We start from the raw sequence: 16,241 nt of genomic DNA on the forward strand, positions 1-16,241 counted from the left end.
CGCCTGGTTGGGGAGAGCATGGCGGCTTGGTTCCCTGACGGGATTCACACAGACAGCAGCACCTATCGGATAGTGCCCGGGGGCTACGCTGTGGTTGGTGAGACTCCCGCCACAGGCCTCCTGGCCTCTGCTGCCACCTGCTGGCAGACCTCTCTAGGGGCCCAAACAACCAACTCGTCTGAATTGAACACCCACATTGTGAAAGGAAATGCACCGAAGGAAGGAAAGAAGGAAGGAAGAAAAGGAGGAAGGGAGGGAGGAAGAGAGGGAAGGAGGAAGAAATCAAGGAAGGAAAGAAGGAAGGAAGGAAGGAAGGAAGGAAGGAAGGAAGGAAGGAAGGAAGGAAGGAAGGAAGGAAGGAAGGAAGGAAGGAAGGAAGGAAGGAAGGAAGGAAGGAAGGAAGGAGGAAGGGAGGAGGAAGGAGGGAAGGAGGAAGAAATCAAGGAAGGAAAGAAGGAAGGAAGGAAAGGAAGGAGGGAAAGGAGGAAGGGCGGGATGGAAGGAAAAGGGGCAGCTGGATGGCTCAGTGAATATATTCAAGCCTAGAGAGGGGAGGTCCTGGGTCCAATCTGGTCTCAGACACTTCCTAGCTGGTTGACCCTGGGCAAGTCCCTTAACCCCCATTTCCCAGCCCTTACTCTCTTCTGCCTTGGAGCCCCCCCACAGTATTGATTCTAAGATGGAAGGGGGAAGGAGTCTTTGAAAAAGAAAAAGAAGGAAGAGAGGGAGGAAGGGAGGTGGGCAAGGCAGGATCTTTCCTTTCGGGGACCTCCCATTCTGTTGGGTGCTGGGTGGGAGGGTGGCCTCTGCCCCAGGAAGCCCGGATGCTCTCCCCTAGGTGCCGCAGCGTTGGCGGGGGCCGTGACCCACACCGTCTCCACAGCGGTGATCGTGTTTGAGCTGACTGGCCAGATCGCACACATCCTGCCCGTCATGATCGCCGTCATCCTGGCCAACGCGGTGGCCCAGAGCCTGCAGCCTTCCCTCTATGACAGCATCATCCGCATCAAGAAGCTGCCCTACCTGCCTGAGCTGGGCTGGGGCCGGCACCAGTATGGGAGGGGCCCCGGGGGCCGAGTCTGGGGGGCGGGAGGTGGGAGGGCCCAGGCTGGCCTCGGCCTCTCTCAGTGTCCCCCGCCAGCTTTGGGCCCCAGAATCCTGGTCTGTCCCCAGGACTGCCCCCCCCCAGCCTTGGAAGCTGCTTCATGAGCAAGTCTGTCCTTGTTTCCTGGGGCTGAGGCTGGGGCTGTCCTCTCTGGGGGGTCCCCACTGGACAGGGAGCTCCCCTCAGCTCACTCCTAACTGGGATCTTCTCTCTGTGGCCCCTCTTAGCCTTCCCAGTCTAGTCACCTCCCAGCACCCCGCAGTGTCCAGTGGGCTGTGAACCCCCCTCTGGCCAATGCTCCAGGCGTTTGTGTACAAAGCCCGGAAGATTGGGAGACTGACCCCCCAGGGCCTCAGTTTCCCTTCTGTGAAACAGTGGGTCCAGAAGCCCCCTCCCCAGGTCCTGGTAGCTCTGAGCTCTGGCCGACAGCTCTGGCACCCCTCAGTCCAAGGAGGCTCCTCCGGGAGTTCCCTTCACCAGTGAAATCACAAGCCTGGGCCAGATGCTGGGGACACAAAGACCCAAAGTGGGCCGTGCCATCCTCGGGAGCTTTCCCGCAGGTTCCTGGTGCCCACTCCAGCCTTGCTGAGGCTGTGTGCTCTGAAAAGAGCCCCAGCTCAGGAGGGAGAGGCCCAGGGTTCGAATCCCACCTCTATGACCTTGGACGAGCCCCTTCTCACCAGGGGCCTCAGTTTTCTCATCTGTGAAGTGGGGGCAGGAGGGGGAGTTGGTCGGCAAGGTACCACGCTGCGCTCCCGGGGCTCCCTGCATCCGCCTCTCCCAAGCTCCCCTTTGTCTTTCCCAGGCAGTACCGAGTCCGGGTGGAGGACATCATGGTGCGGGACGTGCCCCACATTGCCCTGAACAGCACCTTCAGGGACCTGCGGATGGCCTTACACCGGACCAAGGGCCGGACGCTGGCCCTCGTGGAGTCCACAGGTACAAGGAAGGCGAGGCTGGGGGCAGGCCGGGGCGAGAGGTGAGCCTAGGTAAGAAGAGAAATAGAGCGCCTAAACAGAGTCCAAATCCAGCCTCAGACATTCCCCAGCCGTGTGGCCCTGGCCAAGTCCCTTGACCCTCCCGGTCTGCCAGGGGAGCTGGAGAAGAAGCTGCAAAGGGGCTCCAGGGCTCCTGCCAGCAGCGCCTCCCACGGGCTGAAATGAGTGGCTGCCCGAGTGCCCCCACCCAGCCTCCACCCTCCCGAGGCAGAAGAGCGGTCAGGGCTGGGCCGGGGTGAAGGGACTCGCCCAGGGTCACCCAGCTCGGAGCGGCTGAGGCTGGATCCGAACCCAGGACGGCGGCCGCCTTTAGGTTTGGACAGGTTTAGGCTGGCCCGGCCCGCCTAGTTCATCCTGCTGGAGCCTCCGCCTCGTGACCCCTGCGGGCTGGGCGGCCCCCTCTGGAGCTCCGTCTTCTCTTCTGCAGACTGGGGGCCCCCTCGGGCGCCCCGCTTTCCTCTCGGGGCCCCCCTCATCGGCCTTCCTCCCTCCAGAATCCATGATCCTGCTGGGCTCCATGGAGCGCTCCCAAGTGGTGGCCCTGCTCAGCGCCCAGCTCAGCCCTGCCCGGCGCAGGCAGCACCAGCGGGACCAGCGGGCCGCCCAGGGCTCTGCGCCTCCGGACCAGAAGGCCTCCCCCGGCCCGGAGACCAGCGTGCGCTTCCAGGTGAGCGGCTGAGCCCGAGTCCCGGCCCCACCCGGAGAGCCTCTGCAGCCCCCCCAGTCTGTAAGTGACCCCCGGGACGAGGACGGCCCGTCGCTGGAGGCAGAGGCTCAGTCAGGCCAAGACGGCCTCGGGGGAAGGACTCTTCCCTTCCAGGAGGCACCTCTCCATCCAAGGACAGGGTCCGGGATGTCGGGCCCCATAATCACTTGGGCCCAGCCTCAGTTTCCCCAAATGTAAAACGAGGGGGCTGGGTTCCTCGGCCTCTGCGGCCCTCCCTGGCTCTAGATTGAGACGCCCGTGATCCTACACAGGTGAGCACTGAAGAGTCGGGCCTCTCTCCCCCTCGGGGGGAGCCACGCAAGCCCCTGAAGCCAGCCCTGAAACGGGGGCCCAGCAGCGCCAGCAGCCCCGGGGCCGAAAGCTCTCCCGGTGAGTCTCGGTGGCTCCTGCGCGCCTCCTCCGCCCGGGACCCTCTGCGGCGGCTCCGGTGGGCATCCAGAGCCCGGAGAGAGGACGGGCAGCCACATTGGGCTGGAGACGGAGAGCTGGGCATGAGGGGGGGCAAAGGGCGTCCTGCTGGGCCCGGAGCCTCGGAGTCACCACGGCCATGTTCACACCGCAGGGGCCCAAGAGTCGGCTGGCATCGCCCTCAGGAGCCTCTTCTGCGCCAGTCCCCCGGCAGAGGGGAGCTCGGAGGTACCCCGGAGCCCTCCCCTCCCCCCCAGGCCCCTCCATTTCTGTCTCACCCCGAGCCCCCTCCCCATCCCGTAACACTCTTCTCTCTGGTTTGGCTCTAACCAAGTTGGAAAAGTCGGAACCGTGTGAAAAGCGCAAGCTGAAGAGGGTCCGCATCTCTGTGGCGGTAAGTGCCAGCCTGCTGCTGCCACTGCCGCCTCCTCCTCATCCTCCTTCGTCCTGCTCCTCCTCCTCCTCCCCCTCCTCCTCCTCCTCACCCTCCTCCTCCTCCCCCTTCTCCTTCCTCCTCATCCCCCTTCTCCTTTTCCTCCTCCTCTTCCTATTCTCCTCTTCCTCCTCCTCCTCCCTCTCCACCTCTTCCTTCCTCCTCCTCCCTCTCCTCCTCTTTATCCTCCTCTTCCTCCTCCTTCTCTTCCTCCTCTTCCCCTTCTCCTCCTCCTCCTCCTCATCCCCTTCTCCTCCTTTTCCTCCTCCTCTTCCTCCTCCTCCCTCCTTATCCCCCTTCTCTTCCTTTTCCTCCTCCTCTTCTCCTCCTCTTCCTCCTCCTCCTCCCCACCCTCCTCCACCTCTTCCTTCCTCCTCCTCCCTCTCCTCCTCCTCTTTATCCTCCTCTTCCTCCTCCTTCTCTTCCTCCTCCCCCTCCTTCTCCTCCCTCCTCATCCCCCTTCTCCTTCCTCCTCATTCCCCTTCTCCTTTTCCTCCTCCTCTTCCTATTCTCCTCTTCCTCCTCCTCCTCCCTCTCCACCTCTTCCTTCCTCCTCCTCCCTCTCCTCCTCTTTATCCTCCTCTTCCTCCTCCTTCTCTCCTCCTCTTCCCCTTCTCCTCCTCCTCCTCATCCCCTTCTCCTCCTTTTCCTCCTCCTCTTCTCCTCCTCCTCCTTTTCTTCCTCTTCCTCCTCCTCCCTCCTCTTCCTCCTCCTCCTCCCTCCTCCTCCCTTCCTCCTCCTCCCCCTCCTCCTCCTCCCTCCTCATCCCCCTTCTCCTTCCTCCTCATCCCCCTTCTCCTTTTCCTCCTCCTCTTCCTATTCTCCTCTTCCTCCTCCTCCTCCCTCTCCACCTCTTCCTTCCTCCTCCTCTTTATCCTCCTCTTCCTCCTCCTTCTCTTCCTCCTCTTCCCCTTCTCCTCCTCCTCCTCCTCATCCCCTTCTCCTCCTCTTCCTCTTCCTCTTCTCCTCCTCCTCCTTTTCTTCCTCTTCCTCCTCCTCCCTCCTCTTCCTCCTCCTCCTCCTCCCTTTCCTCCTCCTCCCCCTCCTTCTCCTCCCTCCTCATCCCTCTTCTCCTTCCTCCTCATCCCCCTTCTCCTTTTCCTCCTCCTCTTCCTATTCTCCTCTTCCTCCTCCTCCTCCCTCTCCACCTCTTCCTTCCTCCTCCTCCCTCTCCTCTTCTTTATCCTCCTCTTCCTCCTCCTTCTCTTCCTCCTCCCCCTCCTTCTCCTCCCTCCTCATCCCCCTTCTCCTTCCTCCTCATCCCCCTTCTCCTTTTCCTCCTCCTCTTCCTATTCTCCTCTTCCTCCTCCTCCTCCCTCTCCACCTCTTCCTTCCTCTTCCTCTTTATCCTCCTCTTCCTCCTCTTTCTCTTCCTCCTCTTCCCCTTCTCCTCCTCCTCCTCCTCCTCATCCCCTTCTCCTCCTTTTCCTCCTCCTCTTCTCCTCCTCCTCCTTTTCTTCCTTTTCCTCCTCCTCCCTCCTCTTCCTCCTCCTCCTCCTCCCTCCTCCTCCCTTTCCTCCTCCTCCCCCTCCTTCTCCTCCCTCCTCATCCCTCTTCTCCTTCCTCCTCATCCCCCTTCTCCTTTTCCTCCTCCTCTTCCTATTCTCCTCTTCCTCCTCCTCCTCCCTCTCCACCTCTTCCTTCCTCCTCCTCCCTCTCCTCCTCTTTATCCTCCTCTTCCTCCTCCTTCTCTTCCTCCTCCCCTCCTTCTCCTCCCTCCTCATCCCCCTTCTCCTTCCTCCTCATCCCCTTCTCCTTTTCCTCCTCCTCTTCCTATTCTCCTCTTCCTCCTCCTCCTCCCTCTCCTCCTCTTTATCCTCCTCTTCCTCCTCCTTCTCTTCCCCTTCTCCTCCTCCTCCTCCTCCCTCCTCCTCCCTTTCCTCCTTCTCCCCCTCCTTCTCCTCCCTCCTCATCCCTCTTCTCCTTCCTCCTCCTCCCTCTCCTCCTCTTCCTTCCTTCCTCTTTATCCTTCTCTTCCTCCTCCTCCTACTCCTCCCTCCTCCTCCTCCTCATCCCCCTTCTCCTTTTCCTCCTCCTCTTCCTCTTCTCCTCCTCCTCCTCCTCCCTCCTCCTCCCTTTCCTCCTCCTCCCTCCTCCTCCTCCCCTTCTCCTTTTCCTCCTCCTCTTCCTCTTCTCTTCCTCCTCCTCCTCCTCCTCCTCCTCCTCTTCAGGGCCCAGGCTAGGGGTGGGCAGAGGGCCTGGGCCAGGGGCCTTTCCCCAAGCAGTGCAGCACCCACTTTGGGCTGTCCGGGGCCCCCCGGTCCAGAGCCCTCAGTGGGGTACCCGAGTGTCTGCCCTCTCCTTCTCCTGTGGACTCTTGGCAGGCCAGCGGAGCTTAAGTGAGCTGCCCAGGGTCGCCCCACCCAGCTAGGTCTTCCTCCCTGGGCCTCTGGCCCGCTGCTTCCTTGGGGACCAACATGACCCTCATCTTTTCTCCTCTTCCAGAGCGACTCAGACCTGGACATCGAGATGACGGCTGCCGAGGTGAGCTCCTCCTAGGTGGCCTTTGGTGGCGGGGGAGGGCGTTGTGGAGGGTCGGGTGGGGGGCTCAGGGGGGGCCGAGAGCTCCTGGCAGCCCCCACTCCCTCTCCCCCAGATTCTGGAGTGGGAGGAGCAGCAGCTGGAAGAGCCTGTGAACTTTAGTGACTGCAAGATCGACCCTGCCCCCTTCCAGCTGGTGGAGAGGACGTCTCTGCACAAGGTAGGCTTGTGGGCGCAGAAGCAAGGGACTGCCCCAGGCCAGAGGCAGGATTTGAATTCAGGTCCTCGCACCCCAATGCCGGTGCTCCAACTCCTGTGCCCCACGGCCCCAGACTCACCCAGAGGATCCAATATTTAGGTCTGAGCCCCCATTCTCCGGAGGAGACCCTGGGCAACCATGAGGGCAGCTCCAGGACGCCCGCCAAGGCCTCATGGGCAGGATACTGGGGCCCCGAGCCCAGCACCAGGGCAACCCCGGAGACAGGGAGAGCCGCTGGGGGAAGGCCAGGAAGCTGGGTGCAGGGTCAGAGCCCGGAGACCGCTGTGAGCATGGGGAAGGAGGCCAAGGAGATGGGGGGCTCTCAAGGCCCGGGGAGGGCAAGAAGGCCCTCAAGGAGCTGGAGAAGGAGAGCCCGGCGGCACGAGAGAGAGGCTGGCTGACCGGAGGCTGGGGAGGAGGCCACCAGGACCCGCAGCCTCTCCTTCTCCAGAAGGCCCTGGCAACACTTGGGGCAGAGCGGGCAAAGAGCAAAGGAGGACGAGCCAGAAGCTGCCGCCAAGGGGCCCGAGGGTGGCAGCAGCCCAAGGCCCGGGTGCCAGCTCCATTGAGACTTCTGGCAGGAAGGACAGAGCCCCACGCCGAGGCCAAGGAAGCTCCGACAATCGGGAGGCCGACTCCTGGGGGCCCAGAAGCCCAGGAAGAAAGAAGAGCCCCAAAAGAACTGGATTTGGGAGGCAGAGGACCTCGATTCGAATCTCACCGCCGCTCTTCCCGTAGGTGCGCGGGAGTGAACTCTTCTTTCCGTTTCAGGATAAGATTGTTTCTGGCCAGGGACACGAGCAGCTTCCGAGAGGAGCCCAGAGGCCTCCAGCCCAGCCTCTTCCTTTCATAATGGAGGGAACTGAGCCCCACGAAGACAAGGAATGTTGCCGAACAGCTGACAAAGGGCAGAAGCAGGCCTCGGACCCAGGCGCCCCCACCTCTGGCTCCCATCTCCCTTCCTTGCTATCACCCGAGGAGGAGCAACATAAATCAAAGATGGCGCCCAACGGCCGAGACTCAAGCACAGAAAACCATCCCAGGGTCTCGGCGGACCACAAGCCAGGCCGGCTCCCATTTCTGGAGTGCTTTAAGGGGTGCAAAAATGCTTTCCTCAAAACCACCCACCAGGTCACGCAGGTGTTCTCATCCCACGGAAGGGAGGAGGAAAGCGACGTCCCCCTGCGGAGGCCGCGGCAGGATCCACACTCTGACTCCGAGCCCCGTTTTTGTGAAAGGGAAGAGAAGGGCATTCTGGGATCCCAGCGGGCCTGGCTCCCCCGGGGCCGCCGCCTCCTTTCTGGACAGCTGTTAGATTGGGCCAGGGAAATGCTGTGGATGCAGTTTGCCTCGGTTTTAGCAGAATGTTTGAGAAATTCAGGGGCGGCTACGGGGCCTGGAATGGGAAGGACCTGAGTTCCAATCCCGCCCGAGACCCTGGGATTGCCCTAAGACAGAAAGTACCGGTTAAGGGGCAGCTGGGTAGCTCAGTGGATGGAGAACCAGGCCCAGAGACGGTAGGTCCTGGGTTCTGATCTGGCCTCAGCCACTTCCCAGCTGGGTGACCCTGGGCAAGTCACTGGACCCCCATGGCCTGGCCCTGACCGCTCTTCTGCCTTGGAGCCAACACACAGTACTGACTCCAAGACGGAAGGGGAGGGGTTAAAAAAAAAGGAAAAAAGAAAGTACGGTTAGAAAAACAACTAAACTGGCCCCAGCCTTGTGCTAATTCTTGAGGAAAAGACGGAAGGATGGAGGCACTCGGGGCCGGCAGAGTGGCCAGACCCAAAGGGAGCCCTCGGGGCCTCCTGGCCAGGGGCCTGCACGTCCTGCACCTTTGCTGTGAGTCTAAGCCCTGCCCGGCCGGGGGCGGCGCGGGGAGGAGATGGGCAGCCAGCCCGCCTCCATCGCTTTCCGGAGGTCCAGAGCGCGGCTCAGCCCCGGCCCTGCTCCCGGCCCAGGGCGCCCAGATCCAGGGGAGCCCGTGTCCAGGCCCAGACGCTGAGCTAAATGCTTGTTGAGTGAATGAATGACGACGAGATCGGCGTGGTGGGAATGAAGAGGACAACAAGGCCGCAGCACGGGACCAGGGAAGAGCAGGCCCCCCGAGGCGAGCCCCGTCCTCTGATTCAAGTGCCATGAAGTTTGGCAGGGGCTGGCTCATGCGCCTCGCTTAGAGTTCTCCGTAAAGAGCTTTCAGACGGGGAAATTGGGGGAGCAGAGGGGCTCCGAGGTCATAATGGGAAACTGAGTCAAGAACATCATTCTTTTTGCCAGGTTCGCCCTCCAGCAGCCTTCTTGCCCCTTGGGTCCCTCTGGGACCTTTGGGCCAAGACTCCCCAACGAGGCTGATTCTCCCATTCACCCCCTGCAGACACACACCATTTTCTCGCTGCTGGGAGTGGACCATGCTTACGTCACCAGCATCGGCCGGCTCATCGGCATCGTCACCCTGAAAGAGGTAAGCGGCCGCTCTCCCATTCCCCGCGGCGCGCAGGAGGTGAGGCGCAGGGCCCGAGGCCAGAGTCAGAAGGGTGGGGGGGACCCCCCACGCTGACCCCCTCTCTGTCCCCTTCCCAGCTGCGGAAAGCCATCGAGGGCTCGGTGACCGCCCAGGGTGTGAAAGTGAGGCCCCCGCTGGCCAGCTTCCGAGACAGCGCCACCAGCAGCAGCGACACCGAAACCACGGAGGTCCACTCCCTGTGGGGCCGGCGCCCCCGCCAGAGCCTGCCCCATGAGGGCAGCCCCTCAGACAGCGACGACAAGTGCCAGTGAGCGCCGCCAAGTGCCTGCCCACCCTGCCGCTTCTTCTGGGAGGCCCCGGCCCCAGCCGCCTCCCCGCTAGGGGCCTGCCTCTCCCCTCCAGCCTGGAGCTGCCAGCTTCGCCCGGGGTTGTGAGCAGGCGGCTGCTGGACTTCCCAGGGCACAGAAGGGACGGGCCGTCCAGCAGGACTGGCGTGGGGGAGATCCTGGACTCTCCAGGGACCAGATGTACATAGAGATTTACAAAGATTTTTATATTAATTTAATAAAACAGATTCTTAAATAGAACAAAATAAACCCCTAATGAGCCACTCGAGCCTGGAATTTCTGTCCCCATGCCCTTACCCTGGCCACACTCAGTGCCATGCCTCCAGGGCCTGGTCTGCCAACATCCCTACTTCCTTGGGGTCTGTCTCCGGATACCTACCAGCGATGTCCTGGCTCTGCCACCGGATCCAGGCGGGGGCCCGAGCTCAGGTTCCCCTTTCCTGGTACCTCTGAAAGATGATCATCCTTCCCCAAGGAGACACCCACCCAGCCAGCCGAGTTCCAGCCACTCTCGGCACAACTCGCCCTCTAGAACCCTGAGTGAAGTTTCTTGGCCTTGGCAGTTTGTCCTGCAAATACCACACACCTTTCCTCCCATTCCTCGGGCTGCAACTGCTCAGTGATGGAAGATGGGAGAGAGGAGGGAGGGAGAAGAGCCAGGGGCTAACAAGGGGATGAAACCAGATGGACTATGTGTGCGTGGGGAGTCGGAGAAAAGGAAATACAGGCAGAGAAGGAATCATGAAATCCAGATTTAGAACTGGGAGGAACCACAGAAGTCATCTAATCTAACCCCTCATTTTATGGGGGAGGAAACTGAGGCCTGAAGGTGAAATGACTCGGCCAGGGTTATACAGGGAGTAGCATCAAAGGCAGAAGCTGAACCCAGACAGTCTGGCTGCAGACACCGGAAGCTTCCCCGTCCCATGCTGTCTGTATGACGGAGAGGAGAGGAGAGGAGGGCTGGCAAGGAAGACTAGCAGCTTGTTTTCCTTCATTTCCTATGCCTCCCCCTCCAAGGTAGGGCCAAGACTCAAAGAATAGACCAGAAACCCCATTTCTTTGGGGGAGAGATTTAGCAAAGATGAGAAGCACAGCCTCCAAGCACAGAGCATGGCACAACACAGAGCCAGCTGGGCTGGAGGCCTCCATCCAAGGACACGACCATCTGGTTGCCAGAGGACCGGAGGGAAGGAGGGAGCCAGCCCAGCGGTGAGGGGTGGTCACTCACTCAAGCACAGTATTGGGACAGAGATGAGAATGAGGCAGGGAGCCAGGGTGGGCTGCGGGGGAGGAGAGAAAACGCAAGAGTCCCAGCGGGCAGAAGCACCCCCCTTAGGGGGGGTCACCTCTCTTGGGGGCAGGGTGAGGTGAGGAGGAGGTACATGGAACAACTTGTTTGTCTGGTTTAAGAACGTGGACATCACTGTCTGCCACAGCTGGAGCCATGCCTCGAGGGGTCCCGGGCAGCCCCCGGCAAACCCCAAAGAGGTGGCAGAACATGCGTCCGGGGCGGGCCCCTGGCCTCTGCCTCCTCTTCAAACACTTTCATGCAAAACAGACAACGGAGGAGTCATCTGAGGGAGAGCCAGGGCTCCACCCGGAAGCCTCAGGCTCCACTGATGGAGGGTGGCCCTGCACCAGGCCAGGGCACAGAGGGCCCTGCCCCCTCTGCCCCCCCGCCAAGGCCGAGGCCAAGGCGGGCATGCCGTCACCCACGCTCACTGCTCCTCAGGCTCAGCCTCGTTCTCCTCCAGGGACACCACGCCCGAGGAGGCCACGTCGGACACTTTCCGTCGCCGCCGTCCCTCCCAGCTGCCCCCCGGTGCAGGGCCCAGGAGCTGGCAGTCCTTGCAGGCGATGGGCTCATCCTCGGCGGGCGAGAGGCAGGACTCCGTGTAGGACACAGAGTAGAATGAGTCCCGGCGCTCCAGGGGGCCCAGGCTCTGGAAGGCACTTTCCCTGCTTGGGGGCAGTTTGGAGAGGAGAAGCTCTTCGGTCAGCAGGCTGGGGCTCAGGTGGGCCGGGGAGCCCAGCAGCCCGTCCTCCAGGCTGCACAGGCTTGAGCACAGGGTCTCGGGGGACACCGTCTGCGAGGAATCGCTCTCCGGGTCGCAGGAGCCCTGACGCAAGGGTCTCGAGTAGCGCCGGCCCGTCAGGAGGTCCTGCAGATGAGGCCCAAGCTGCCCGGCTATGTCTGCGGGAGAGCGAGAGAAGAAAGGTCGGCCCATCCGCCCACAGGCCATCAGCCTGGCTCTCGGGATCGGGAGAGAACCCTGGCTCCAAACATCAGACCACCAAGGCCCAGCCATGCCCCTTCCCTGGGAGGCCCCCTGGACGGGGCCGGAATGGACCCGGGCAGAGCCGAACTGGGCCCCCCTGGACGGGGCCAGAACAGACCCGGGCAGAGCCGAACTGGGCCCCCCTGGACGGGGCCGGAAAGGACCGGGGCAGAGCCGAACTGGGCCCCCCTGGACGGGGCCAGAACAGACCCGGGCAGAGCCGAACTGGGCCCCCCTGGACGGGGCCGGAAAGGACCGGGGCAGAGCCGAACTGGGCCCCCCTGGACGGGGCCAGAACAGACCCGGGCAGAGCCAAACTGGGCCCCCCTGGACGGGGCCAGAACAGACCCGGGCAGAGCCGAACTGGGCCCCCCTGGACGGGGCCGGAACGGACCCGGGCAGAGCCGAACTGGGCCCCCCTGGACGGGGCCAGAACAGACCCGGGCAGAGCCGAACTGGGCCCCCCTGGACGGGGCCGGAACGGACCCGGGCAGAGCCGAACTGGGCCCCCCTGGACAGGGCCGGAACAGACCCGGGCAGAGCCGAACTGGGCCCCCCTGGACGGGGCCAGAACAGACCCGGGCAGAGCCGAACTGGGCCCCCCTGGACGGGGCCGGAACGGACCCGGGCAGAGCCGAACTGGGCCCCCCTGGACAGGGCCGGAACAGACCCAAGCAGAGCCGAACTGGGCCCCCCTGGACGGGGCCGGAACGGACCCGGGCAGAGCCAAACTGGGCCCCCCTGGACAGGGCCGGAACAGACCCAAGCAGAGCCGAACTGGGCCCCCCTGGACGGGGCCGGAACAGACCCGGGCAGAGCCTAACTGGGCCCCCCTGGACGGGGCTGAAACAGACCCGTGCAGAGCCGAACTGGGCACCCCTGGACGGGGCTGAAACAGACCCGGGCAGAGCCTAACTGGGCCCCCCTGGACGGGGCTGAAACAGACCCGGGCAGAGCCGAACTGGGCACCCCTGGACGGGGCTGGAATAAACCAGGGCAGAGTCGAACTGGGCACCCCTGGACAGGGCCAGAACAGACCCGGGCAGAGCCTAACTGGGCCCCCCTGGACGGGGCCAGAACAGACCCGGGCAGAGCCGAATTGGGCACCCCTGGACAGGGCCAGAACAGACCCGGGCAGAGCCGAACTGGGCACCCCTGGACGGGGCTGGAATAAACCGGGGCAGAGCTGAACTGGGGCCTGCCTGGATGGTGAAGCGAAGCCAGCAAGAGGACAGAATGTGGGGCCCGGAGCAGGGCTGGCCAGGCTCTGTGGGGCGTCCTTCCTGTTTGCCTGCCCCCTCCCAAGGCTGAGCCACAGATCCCAGTTTGCAGCTGCAGCCACCTGGCAGGCGGCCTGCCCCGGAGGCGAGGGGAGGGGGAGCAAGAATACAGTCAGACCCCCCAGAGGGCCACGAGGCCTCAGAGAGGGGGCGGGGAGCACTTCCAGGTTTGGGGGGACTGGGAAGGGGCCCCACAGACTTAGAGTGGAAAGGCACCCCAGAGGCCATCCAGGCCAACCTGCTCAACTGCAAGATGAGGAACGGGAGGCTCAGGGAGACGCCATGATTTATGGGGGGTCTCACTGCTGTCCTGCAGGGAGAAGGCCCAGAACGGTCCGGGCAGCCCCCCGGCTCTCAGCTCCTTTGGGGGGGACCAAGTGGTTTAGACCTGACTGTCATCTAGTCTGACGCCCTTGATTTATAGCGGAGAAACGGAGGCCCAGAGAGGCGTCAGGAGGGACTTGGGAAACGACTTGAGAGCCCTGGAAGGCCCCACAGAAGCCATCCAGGCTAACCCTTCATTTTACAAAGAAGTAAACTGAGGCCCGGGGAGATCACACGGGCTCACCTGGAGGCTGAGGGCTGTCGGCGCCTGCGGCAAAGTCCTCGTCGTAGGATTCGTCGGTGGAGTCCTCCCCGTCCACCGAAGACCAGGCCCGCAGCTTGGCCTCGGCGATGGCAAACTGCTCCGCTACCCCTGGGGGAGGACGGGGAGAGTGAGCGCGCCTCCTCGGACGCCCCCGCCCCGACGCGGGCCGGCCCGGCCGGGACTCACCCGCTGCAAAGCGAGCCTCCTGCTCCCCCTCGCTGAGGTCCGAGTACGAGGAGAAGGCCGACTCCAGGGCCGAGGCGGAGTCTCGAGGCTTGCTCCAGCCCTTCCACTCGATGAGGTGGGCCACGCGGCCCTGCGCCATGGCGGTCGGCTTCGTCACGTGGTCCTTCACCACCTGGGAGATTCCTGTGGGACGAGGAGAAACACGTCCGGGGGAGGCCGAAGCCCTCGTCCGACACGGGCTCGGCCACCGACCCCCTCGTCTTACAGGTGGGGAAACTGAGGCTCAGACAGAGCAGAAGGGACCTCACAGAGGCCGTCTCCCCCGTAAAAGGAGAGGCTCACGCGGAAGGGAAGCGCAGAGCTGCCTCCCATCAGCCTCTGCCAGGCGCCAGGAGGCCGTGGGCGGGCGCCATCCACGCACAGATGGCTGCCTGTTTACGGAGGGGCTCGGCTCCCGGCTCCCGGCCAAGGGAGGGAAGAGGAGCAGGGCCGGGGGGCCTACCGTGCAGGGACGAGCGGGCCAGGGCGGCGATCTCCTGAATGGTGAGGGCTCTCCGGGACTTGGGAAGCATTTCGACAGTGTCTTCAACATTCACCTGCGGGGCGAAGGGGCCCCCGTGGAGGGTCAGCTCGCTCCCGGCCCCGGGACGCAGGCTGCCCCTTGGGGAGGCCTCGTGGCCGCCCCAGCCTCCCGGGGCTCCGAGGAAGGGTCTCCGCGACCTTCCCTGGGAGGGCCCGGGCGGCCTCCACCTCACGCCTGGGCAGCCCCATCCTCCCCAGCCGCCAGGCAGGCTCCCTCCCCGCTCTCAGTGGCCGCCTGCCAGAGACAAGGTGTACGTCTCCATGGCAACGGATCACCATGGAACCGTCTCCCCGGATACCATCGGGGATGCGCTGACGTCAGCCGGCAGGCCGGAGAGGCCGGGACAGGACCCCCGCCCGCCCCCAGACACAGGCACCTCCGATAAGTCCTGGCTGTCCACCGACGACGGCAGGGAGGACGCTCGGCTCCACCCGAGCAGGGTCCCCGCAGCGGCTTCCCAACGACCCCGACGACGGGGCGGCCTCAGGATGCGCGGCAGCTCGATCCACTCCACACTCCACTTGGGGTCGGCAGCCACTGCGGGGGAGGGACAAGGACCCTTCAGGGGGCTCCGGGGCTGCTTTCCTAAAGGGCTCTGAGGCGCCCCTGCGGCGTCCTCTCCCAGGGGAGTCCCTCCCCCACCCCACGGAAACACAAGCTTGTGCTCCCCAAGCCAGGCCCGTGGCAGCTCCCGGCCTCCCCGGGCTCCAGGGGCTCCGGGCCGCCCCTCCGGCCCGCACTCACTTGGCACGTGGCGGGCGCCGGCTCCTGTCTCGGGCTCCTGGCTGCCCGTTTCCCCACCGCGTCTTCCTTCTCCCTTCCCCATCCTCAGTCAGTTCCCAACAGCCCAGCCCATCCTATGGACCGCCCGCTCCCGTCCCGGTGCTGCGGCTCCCATCTGTGCCGTCCCCTCCCTTCCGCGAAGCCCCCCACGCCGCCTCCTCTCCTTCCGGAGGGCTGGCACAGAAACGCCCAGCCGTGCGGGGTGGCAGCGCCTGCTTCCTCCTGGCTCCCTTCCTGTCGGGGCTCCAGCTGGCCCAGTTTCCTCCCTGCCCGCCCGCCTGCTCTGCTTCACGCCAGAGGACGCCCTGGCTGGTCCTCGGCGGGCAGGTGGGCAGCGGGCGCAGGCCCGGGCCGCCCCGGACAGCGCCGCCAGGCCGGGCAGATCGGAACTGACCTTTAGCCGGAGCAGCCGTGTCTGTCCCCGAGCCTCAGCCGGCTGGTGGTCCCCAGAATCGCTACTGAACAACCAGAAGGGAGACACGGGGTTACTCCGGGGCCCCCAGCTAGGGCTGCCCAGACTAGGCGTGTGTGTGTGTGTGTGTGTGTGTGTGTGTGTGTGTCAGCAGTCCCGGGCCAGAGCCCTCGGGGTCATTTATTCAGCGCCTACTGTGTGCCGGGGGCTGCCCTCAGCGAGCTTGATGCCTCTTGGGTTAAACAGGCCCCCCAGCTGCCATCTTTCCGGGCCGGGACCCCGGGAGAGCCCGTGCAAGCCTGCACTTTGTCCAGTGGGCAAAGTGAGGCCCAACTGTGGAACTGCTCCCTCCCCTCAGGGAAGCCCCCTCCAGGCCCCACAGAGGGAGGCCGGACACAAAGTAGGTTAGCAGACCCAAAACGTACTACAGGTCCCAGCATGCACCTGTGCCCTCAGGATGCAGCGGGACCCATGGGGAACTCGGGGCTCGCACCTGGGATGGGGAGCCAGAGATGGGCCAGGACAGGCAGCCCGGGCGGCCGCCCCCTCCCCCACTCGGACGTTCCCCAGGGTGGGGGTGGGGGGTGGTACTAGGCAGCTGTCAGAGCTCCATCCCACACACTCGGCGGGGCAGTGACACCAAGAGGGCTTCTGGTGGACGCGCCTGCCTGAGGACCCGGGAAGGATGCTCTGGGGAGGCAGAAGTGGATGGGCGGGGTGCGAGGGAGGACCGGCCGCGTCAAGGTGGGCAGGAGCCCATCTCATCCCCCCTCCGGTGGGTGGGCCTGGCCAGCTCGAGGGCCACAGCGTTCGCGGCGCGCGGCCAGGTAAGAGGCGCGGAAGCCAGCCCCCGCCTTCCCCTCCTGCTCCTCCCCCCTCCTCCCGGGGCCCAGGCTCCGGCCCC

General features: G+C 64.1%; 2 protein-coding genes across 3 annotated transcripts; one reads left to right on the top strand and one right to left on the bottom strand.

Annotated features, from left to right (window-relative positions):
• On the top strand, window positions 1-9,485 carry CLCN2 (chloride voltage-gated channel 2; the record flags this gene model as incomplete). Its single annotated transcript, XM_056814778.1, has 11 exons — window positions 1-97; window positions 839-1,052; window positions 1,911-2,044; window positions 2,598-2,770; window positions 3,082-3,199; window positions 3,393-3,466; window positions 3,573-3,632; window positions 6,117-6,155; window positions 6,268-6,372; window positions 8,786-8,872; window positions 8,992-9,485. Coding segments are annotated over 11 exons (1,296 nt in total), but the record flags the coding sequence as incomplete, so codon positions are not given.
• On the bottom strand, window positions 9,422-15,483 carry FAM131A (family with sequence similarity 131 member A). 2 transcript variants are annotated; one of them, XM_056819897.1, is made up of 6 exons: window positions 15,320-15,483; window positions 14,519-14,679; window positions 14,062-14,155; window positions 13,560-13,742; window positions 13,353-13,481; window positions 9,422-11,419 (listed from the first exon to the last, which is right to left on the bottom strand). In XM_056819897.1, exons 3-6 carry the CDS (start codon window positions 14,129-14,131, stop codon window positions 10,944-10,946), a joined length of 858 nt encoding a protein of 285 aa, XP_056675875.1. In that variant the 5' UTR covers window positions 14,132-14,155; window positions 14,519-14,679; window positions 15,320-15,483; the 3' UTR covers window positions 9,422-10,943. The 2 variants fall into 2 exon arrangements, with proteins under 2 accessions (XP_056675875.1, XP_007486246.1); XM_007486184.3 differs by lacking the exon at window positions 15,320-15,483 and adding an exon at window positions 14,887-15,295.
• Between the last annotated feature and the right edge of the window lie 758 nt (window positions 15,484-16,241).

Source organism: Monodelphis domestica, chromosome 2 (genome assembly GCF_027887165.1).
Source record: "Monodelphis domestica isolate mMonDom1 chromosome 2, mMonDom1.pri, whole genome shotgun sequence".
NCBI classification, from domain to species: domain Eukaryota; kingdom Metazoa; phylum Chordata; class Mammalia; order Didelphimorphia; family Didelphidae; genus Monodelphis; species Monodelphis domestica.

Coding starts and splice junctions, on each gene's coding strand:
- FAM131A (XM_007486184.3), bottom strand. CDS start 14,968: ATGGGGAAGGGAGAAGGAAGACGCGGTGGGGAAACGGGCAGCCAGGAG. Junction 14,156..14,518: donor ACAGCCAGGACTTATCGGAG/GTGCCTGTGTCT, acceptor TTCGCCCCGCAG/GTGAATGTTGAAGACACTGT. Junction 13,482..13,559: donor GGAGGCTCGCTTTGCAGCGG/GTGAGTCCCGGC, acceptor GTCCTCCCCCAG/GGGTAGCGGAGCAGTTTGCC.